Below are 9,402 nucleotides of genomic sequence, written 5' to 3'. Positions count from 1 at the left end.
GGAAAATTGTCTCTTTTTCTGTTTCTTCTGCAGAGCATTGCAATCTTCAGAACAAACTACATTTTTGCAGCAAAGCACTTTAAACAGATCAGGAAGGCAAAACCAGGAAGAAATGCAGACAAACAGAAAGACTGCAGTTATTTGCATCAATGGGTAACAGTCTAATAACGCTGAAGAACTGACAAAATAAATCACACTGCAATTTCATTTCTTTTAATTTATTTATGAAGTGATTATGCATGAAGGCAAACACTAAAAGAACATTAAAGCTGCATAGTCAGGAGCACATAAATAAACACTGAAATTAGGGCTGGCCTTGCAGCTTTACTGTGGTCTTTTTGTTCATATGCATTACAGTATAGCTGTTTAACTTCATATGGGAAGTTTTACTGATTCCGAAGACACTATTAGCAGTATAATGAACTGTATTATGCCTTCACAGAGGAAAAAAATCAAGCCTAAGTCCTGCAAATTTATGTTATTGACAGATGTTCAAACCCAGTGCAGGCAGAGAAAGTTCCCAGCTTCAAATCTTCACCATCACCACCCTAGTCACACAACACACCACTGAGAGTTCAAGTGACCGACCAAGTGACTGTAGAAAGCGCTCCTCAGCAGGTGATCCACAAAAGGGCATCTAGCCCCAGGCCCTATCTAGCCAAAGCAAAAGCAATTGTACTGCAAAAACAACACTGGAGCTACACAAAATCACTGATGAGTTGTGCTAATTCAACATGAATCTTGTATCAACTTATGCAAAAAATGCCACCAGACACTATGTAAGTATTTTGAAACCAAGGACTAATGCAGAATACAAGCACTGTCAATCACAGCTATGATCCTGAAAATCCACTGCCTCAGTCGCAGTACAACACTGAAGCTGCCTAGACTCTACAGATTCCTAAGTTTTCAGTATTTAAGTCTTCTCAGTGTGATCATTCTGCTCCAGAGCATGCCCAGACCACCTCCATCTTAGCAGGGCTGAGTAGCTTCTCACCATCACCTGTTTCAGCCTTCCAGAGATTGAGAAACCAGCTATGCTTCCATCTCCAATAGTGCTCAATCCAATCAATATGCACAGAACAACAAATGGATCATGTTCCAGGCCAAACATAAAGGTGGGAACTATTATTTTAATGAACAAATGTGGGTGTTCCTCACCTGCTTATTAACACAAGAGTTGTCAGAGCACTCATCCAGAACTGTTTTCAGTCCTCTACCTTTGATAAGAGAATTCAAACCCACACTTCTGCCCTTTTAGGAGAATTAGCTAGATGCCAGATTGGAGGCTATCCCAAGAAGACCATGATGGGAGAGAGATGAGGTACTTCCCCAGCACTGTGTAGAATAAAATTAAAGATTTACTGGCCCAGGCAGAGAGGGAGAGACCATGAAAAATGAATTTCAGTATCTTGAAATCTATGCAATTTCTACACCTAGTCACTGGTGGACTAAAAATTGTGTGTTTCAGCCCGAGCTGTTAAAGTTCAGCAAATTTAAGCAGTAGTAATCAGAGATTTGTAATGGAAAGTTTTAAGCAACCCTAAATTTAGATGCCAAGTATAGGTGCTACCTGTATATAGACATTTCTGAGAAAATCATCCCCAAATTGACATGTAATCAAAACTGTTCATAAATAAAATATTGAACATGCATGTAATAGTAACTCTCTTGTAAGAAACATAAATGATACCATCTCGGGAAGCAAGCCGGTCAGATTCTGATAAAATGTTCTGAACTTGTGTCACTGTACTCCTGGCTTCCTCCAACTCCTTCCAGATCAAAAAGACATCTTCACGGACACCAGCTACTGCAAAAGAAATCATAAACAGAGCTTGACATTTTGAGAAAATTTCTGCTTTTTGTAACTCCTCAATTACCACAAAGTCATTGTGTTCATCCAAATGTTGCCATATAACCTTGTTTTCTTGAAGTACCATTGCAGTGACAAGTCCTGTTTTTTGATAAACTTCAAAAAAGGGCTCAAAGCTGGCACCAGGACATGAGAGGTGCTTAGCCTGGTGGAAGTAACCTCCAGAGTTGGCCACAGATTGTTCCCACAACAGAAGCAAATCCTTCTTAACACTCTTGGATAATAATAAGGAAACTCCACAAAGAGATTCACATGTTGTCCCCTGGACTTGATTGCAAAACCTGGCTCCAAATACCAGACCCAACTTTGAAACTTTAAAGAAGGTGTTTTCAATTCATTCAATTCCCTTAAAGTACATAAATACCTTTATTTAAAATTAAATCTTCCTTTCCTGAAGACTATGTGACAAAATTTCGCTAAGATAAGTGTATTTTCGTCTGAACAATTCTCAATAGTCATAACTAAATGCTAAAAAAAATAAAATGTTTTACTATCAGGCTATACTCTCAAAAAAGCTGGAGTTGATATAAGGTTTTCTTAATCTCAATAGACATGTTTGTCTTGATTAAAAAAAAAGTATTTATTTAGTAGAGTACAATTATTAAAATTGAGGCACCATGTGTAGCTAAGCAGTATGAACATTACTAAAAAGGTGTTAAATTAGGTTAGTATCAGAGTTTAAATTGCAATATAGGACAATACAGAAAAACTGTGTGTAGTGTTACAGTAAAAATATAAAAGAAACTGAATCATGAGCTACCCTAGCCACAAATGCAGACCGCAACCTATTGCAGATTACAACCTATTACTGAATTGCACATAAAGATGCTGAACAAAGCAAACTATATCTTATCATCTAGTGGTTCAGTTAATCTACAGTGGTGGTTCACTGTATAAAGGATAAGACATGCAAACTTGTCTACTGAAGTAGGCTATCAGTAAACAAACAAATCTGATCACTTTGTTCTTTGATAAACTTCCCTGAAATAATAATATGAACGTTTTACAAAACAACAACTCAATTTTGTGAATTGCTTTTAGTTTCCAAGAAATATTTTGAAATGTGTTATTGTACACTGCCCTCTCCTGGGACCTTCCTGCATTTCAAAAACATCTGTTCAAGTCATTAGGATAAAGATCGACATTTCCTAAATCACAAAAAGCTTTAGTAAAGCAGATCATTCCACAACATAAAACACAAAAGGGAGAAAAAAACTGAGTCTGCTATCACTGCCTTTTAAGAAAAGTATTCTGTTCAAATACTTCAGAAAGAAGTCAACTTTTCTTTTATAAACAATCGCTCCCCAGAAATGCAAAACATACAAAATCTGAGTATTGGCAAAATTCCAACAAGTAGGGAGCTAGAGATTTTCTGATGAGTAGTCAGCCATTGAATATACATATATATACACATACACCTGTTGTCTCAGTTAAAACCACAAAACACATGCATTCACACCACATGTGCACATATTTATAAGTTTAAGACTGTTAAGAATGCAATTCCAGTGGACCTGTCTCCAACATTATATTTCAAAATATTGAAAGAAGTATGCATACTTCAACTACCTTTAAGACAATACTGATTTTATCATTGTGTTGCTTCATTTCCCTTTAAATTGATGCTATGGACTCATCAGATTTACAGGATTATTGTTACTGTCCCCAGTAAGATATGTGTATGGAATTGGTATTACACAAGAGGGTATTTTTTCCTTATTTATGCTACAGCACAGCAAAGTAAAACTGCATGCACTTTCAAAGTAAGTATGTTTGATGACACTTATTATACAGGACAAACGCAGGCATCAGCAACTGCACACTGTGAAGATCAAGTTGCTTAGAAAACCTTTTATCTGGCAACAGTTTTTCCTGGATTCAACTGGGAGAGCACATTGCAAGCAGTGACATCCATAGCAACTTTCTTTCTCTAGAAGGGAGGCTCACCTCCACCTCTACCTCAGCCTCTTTTCCTCTCCAGCTACAGAAGAGCGGGACGGAAAAGCTATGCCTTTCGAAACTGAGCCCCTAAACATGCACAAAATATACATGCACATACAATGCATAGTATCCTCCAGGTGTGGTTCTCAACCTGCGGCCCATCCCTCAAAGCGCATCAGTGAAAAATGACCACGAAAACATGAACCTCTCTTCAGTTTAAATTCCCTGTGCTCGCACTTCAGTTGTGCCATTTTTGGGGGCCACCAACTGAAAAGCAGCTGAAAGTCACTCTCACTAGGGGGTGTAGTCCCCAACTGCTCCAGGCCCACTGGTTCTTGCACGTCTTCAGGCACCCGCGTCCCAGGAAGGACCTCATCTTAAAAAAATCACTTTATTCCCAGAGGGAAAGGGCCCTTCCTGTCCCCCCTGCCATGAAGTGGCCCCCCCAGCTGCCCTGGCTGGCGGTTTAACGGCCAGAGCCCTGGGGACCCCCTGGTTCTGATTCAAAAACCGCAACACAGCAACGGCAACAGGGCGGCCACCAGACACGCATGAGGGAACCGGCCTTAACACCCTGCTGCCAGCCCCCAGCTTGTGCCGAGCATAGTCAGTTGTTTTCAGCTCTTGGCACAGCCATGACGACCCTGCAGAGCACCTCATGCTGGGGAACGTTTCAGATGTGCCCTGCTCTCGGTTAAATGGCGTTTCTGTTCTGGACGAGGGAGGCCCTGAAAAAGAGGATGGGGAAGGGTGTGGGGAGAGCCTGCGGCAAGGGGCAGAAGCATTTTGCTGACACTGGCAAATTGAGAAGCAACATGGTATGTCTAAGCAAAAACACAAACACACTTACACGTACACGGAAACTCATAACCGCCCTCATTTCCATTTCCCAGTTATTTAACACTGTCAGGCAATCTTAAAAGAAGCAGCTTTTCCACACCTACCTCCCAGCAGACAAACTCATCCAGTTTGACAAGTCACTGTGACCCATTTGATTTCATACTCAAGATACAAAACCTGCTGAGAAAAAAAAGACCACACCAAAAAAAAAAAAAAAAGCAGCGTGCAAAATCTACAGTATCTTTGAAACGTCAAGCAAAAACCAATGCGAAAGCAACTCATGGAAAACAGAAGCATTTCTTACTTCTCTGATTATCTGACTTAGACAGTGGAAGCAAGCAAATCCAAATATAATGGATTAAGATCTATTTTAAACTTCATTTGCCTGCAAGGCAAGATGGGCAATTTCATTTTTTCACTGCTGGTCCTTTCCTCAGCCTCTACGTGGCAGCAGAACATAGCAATAGTCCCTCAAGTGTTGATTTTTAAAATCCCCACTCAGAGGGGGATGAGTGGACATAGGAGGGAGCACAGGAGGGGAGTACGCAGCTTTACCCGAGTACCTGCCAGGTGGAGCAGCACTGACACTCACCGCAGCCCAATCCTGCCCCTTTCCCACTGGGCAAACGGACAAAGCAAATGAACTTTGTACCCCGTGTGGTGTCGCAGAGCTGCTATCTGCATCACTCTCTACACATTAGCAAAGAGATTTCCCAGGCCAAGGTTAGGCTGCTAAGACTACACAAAGTATATGCAAGGAAAAAGCAGAGGTAATGATCTTTGCTACAGCCTGTAGGCAAAGCAGCTACTCTTAAGTCACTATCCTGGCTCTCCAAAGGGAGGGTTTGATCTCTCCCATGTCTGTGTACATAAACAGTGCAGAGTTCATTGACTTCAATGTCATTTAGGAGGCTGGCACTCTTATGCTTCCCATTTTACACACAGCAACCTGAAATGTTCCCTGTGGCATCAGGTAAGTGTGGATAATCAAGCACACCTAATAAAACAGCCTTACACTGTTCACAAGGAGGTCAGACACATCCCTCTTTGGATTCATCACATCAGTCAAATCCTGATTTCAGTCCATTTGCATTTTCTTTACACATACCGGCTCATCTATTCCACCACACAGAAAAACACTGCACAGAGATGTACTGTTGATTCTATTTCATCCAACAAGGACCTGCTACTCATTTCAGGATCTAGTTCAAAACGCCATTGCTTTGCAAGCCTTGTGTAGCACTTATCTTCCTGTCACTCCAAACAGATGACACAACTGTGCCCCTTTTCAGCAAGAACCTTCTTCTCCACAGCTTCCACCATCTCTTGCCCTCTATGTCTTCAAGGTCCAACTTAAATTTCACCTCCCTTCCGCTTATAATTTAAATACATGAAAGGATTGCCTAATTCTGCAGCTTTTTGCAGATGAATAAGCTACACAAAGAAAGTAGGCAGAAGTGATAACGGAAAAATCAGTGATGGTTGAGGAGATATCACCACATGATATCACCACATGAAATTAGGTTTTATGTAGAAGCATTTCTCTGCTTTAATTAAATCTGAGTCTGTCAACATAAGGACCTTAATTCTTTACTGGCTTACACCTGTTTTGATCTCAAGCATCCACTCAAAATGAGTGTAAAAAAAATTCAAATTTGGCAGTTTCTCACATTTGCTTTCTAAATGACTGCTCAAGATGCAAAACAGGGGAGAACAGAGCTCTTACCTAAAGTTTTAAATAGGTCACGTCTGACTTGTTTTGGTTAAGCAGATGAAAAAGACTGAACATGAAGATATCCTGTATTTGCAAAACGCAGTTATTCAGTGGATACCCAGAAAACTATCAGATGTCCTTAAAACAGCTTTTCCAGTCTATACAACATAATGATGAGTTTCAGTTTCCAGCTGCTGCATTTGTGGTGCAAAAAGAAACATAATCAAAATATTCCTGTGCCTCTCGTTATTTTCAAGAAATACCACATTTGGAAGATTAAATCTCTCGTTCATTCTGTATGTATTTCCTTGTATGGTTTATGCCACACATCCAAGAACCAGTTTCAGTGCCCATTAGTGAGTAATCGACACTTTTATTATTATTGCCTTCTACACCCTTGAAGGAGTCTCTGAAACAAGAGACATCAGACACAGACCAGAATAATGTCTCCAATGTGTTTTCTTTTCTGAAAGAACTTTAGATTCTGCATACGACTGAAACGCTCTGATTGGCTGCCAGTGATGTCACGACTGCGCTTATAATACCCAGTAAATGCAGAAAGCTAATTGTGTTCCTTTTTAATGTGTAAATTCTACTCCATAATAGCAATAAAACACAACAGACAATGCACTTCAAGGGGATTACTGCCCTTTTGAGCGATTAAAGCTATTCAGCTTTCAGCTTTAGAAACAGTGGTGAGGAAGTAATTTCAGTCATACAGGAGCTCTAGGTCTGTCTATTGAAACAAGCTGACTGCCCAGGGGAAGAGGAAGCCAGCTCCCCCCACGCACACCCCCAAATGGAGTTCAGCAAGGAAGCACTCATAGCAGACTGAAGGCGATCATTATACTGCTCTGAATTAGTATGAAATGAGAGAGAGGGTTTTGAAGCATACTCTTCTGTCGGTTTCTAAACCCTGCATGGGTAAGGCTTGAGTGTCCCTTCAACAAAGAAAAAAAATAGGTGACACCTCATTCTCTTATTTCTAGCCCCCCACTATGGTTCTCTTGTACTGTTATAATCACGGTCCTAGTGAAGGATAAGTTAGTACACAACGAGCTAGACTACAACCCAGGAAATATGGGTCAGTTAGTCCAAGACTGACAAATGACCTTAGGTGAGTCACTAAATCTACCTTTTGCCATACATTCCCTAGCAGTAAGAAGAGAATAACACCGTTCTACCTTTGGGGCAACACTAATGTCACCAATGTCAGCCATTAGAATAAACAGGTATTATGCCTTCAGATATTTAAAATAAATATTTTTTTAATTTAATGTCCTGCTGATGGAGATATCAGGCTTAATACACAGCCTCACTTCACACCACAAGCTGGTCTCCTCCCAACCTGGCTGAAACCCCAGTCCAGTCCCATTGAACAGTAGGGCTCACTTACCCCGAGGAAGTAGCACTGTGACTAATAAGAAACACACTGAGAGCTTTCTGCCCAGCTCCACCCCACAGTAAAACCCTGTTTTTGTTATTTGTTTCCTCCTGGGTTTTTTCATCAGTTTTTCCCCCCCTCTTCGCACCTCATGCTCTATGGTTATTTTACTGTTCTTGTTGCCTGTCTTTACAACAAATTCAGATCTTGAGAGAAGCAAGTCAACCTCATGTGGATTTAATCCCCTTATATTACGTATGAACCCAGCTCCACCCCACAGTAAAACCCTGTTTTTGTTATTTGTTTCCTCCTGGGTTTTTTCATCAGTTTTTCCCCCCCTCTTCGCACCTCATGCTCTATGGTTATTTTACTGTTCTTGTTGCCTGTCTTTACAACAAATTCAGATCTTGAGAGAAGCAAGTCAACCTCATGTGGATTTAATCCCCTTATATTACGTATGAACTTGGCCTATATTGATGTGGCTGTTGTATCAGATGGTCCTCCACACCATTCCTCTTCCTTTCTGCCATTTCTCTATACATTTCCACAAGGTAACTGATATAAGCACACCATTACTATTTTCTTCTCCCTTTTTTCACTTCTCTTTCATTCTCACATGCACATCCTCTACTCTCTGCACTTCTCTCTTTTCCTTGCCCTCCTCTTCCCACCCACAGAATTTCCATTTGACCAGTCTTGCCATCACCCCACCCATGCCTACAGAAGGCTTTTGATTTTACACTTAGCAAGTTCCTATACTACATTTCTATTTTGAAACCTCACGGAGAAAATCAGTATCATCTTGTTTTTTATATTGTCTACCTAGTGGCATGCGCCCTTTCACTGTTCTGGAGTTTAGGGCAATTAGACCTTTTCCATCCTCTTCACATTTTAGTGCAGGTCCAGTAGCATCTCTATAGTCATTCTCCTCAGCAAAAGCATGGAATCTGTAATACAAAATGAGTTCTCACCAGTACGTAAACTACAGAAATACTTTCCTAATTTTAACGAGATGTATGTCACACATGCAAGATCATAGTGGTGTACAAATACGGAATTATTTTCTTATCTATTCAAGATATCTAAACCTTCAACTACAACAACACTATGAATATTATCAAACCTTTTATATACATTCTGAAGTCTTCTCATGAAGAATATCCTTTCATTTTGGTATCATTTACTCTGAGGCACCTTCCTTTTCCATCTCCTGGAATCTATTTTTAATTAATGCTTTTAGCATGCTGAGCAAGCATGTAATTTGAAATGTCTGAGATGACACCAACGCCTTTTTATCAGATTATCCTCCAAGTTGAAAGCCCAACAGGAACATTTATTTCATTATTGACATACAAATCAGGAAGTCAAGCAGACTTCATTTACCCTCATTGTCAAAATAGAAAGCTCTCATAGCAGGAAAAAGATGCTTTTCTAAAACAGAACTACACTAGAAATAGGTTTCAGCCATGCAAAGCTCGTGAACTTGGCCATTCCTATTGGAAAGCTGACTTAAACTTATAGACAGTTATTGGGCAAATATCCACCAGCAAGATATTAATTGGTACAATAATTCTCTGCACCAAAGCTAGACTCATGTAAAAAGAATATAGTGGGAATCATGTCAAACAAAATGAATCCTCTCAGCTCCCT

At 40.2% G+C, this 9,402-nt stretch overlaps 1 protein-coding gene across 1 annotated transcript in view; it reads right to left on the bottom strand.

The window, feature by feature from the left end:
- The window catches only part of VWA3B (von Willebrand factor A domain containing 3B), a gene marked incomplete at its 3' end in the record, with an annotated part of 61,995 nt that overhangs the window by 40,066 nt on the left and 12,527 nt on the right, over positions 1 to 9,402 (bottom strand). The window contains exons 7-8 of the mRNA XM_009701725.1: positions 8,575 to 8,699; positions 1,694 to 1,810 (exon numbers count right to left, since the gene is read on the bottom strand). Of these exons, the coding sequence (XP_009700027.1) occupies positions 1,694 to 1,810; positions 8,575 to 8,699 (242 nt within the window). The remainder of the gene's footprint in view (positions 1 to 1,693; positions 1,811 to 8,574; positions 8,700 to 9,402) is intronic.

Source organism: Cariama cristata, unplaced genomic scaffold (genome assembly GCF_000690535.1).
Source record: "Cariama cristata isolate BGI_N322 unplaced genomic scaffold, ASM69053v1 scaffold24516, whole genome shotgun sequence".
NCBI classification, from domain to species: domain Eukaryota; kingdom Metazoa; phylum Chordata; class Aves; order Cariamiformes; family Cariamidae; genus Cariama; species Cariama cristata.
This window is presented reverse-complemented; position numbering and strand designations above follow the sequence as displayed.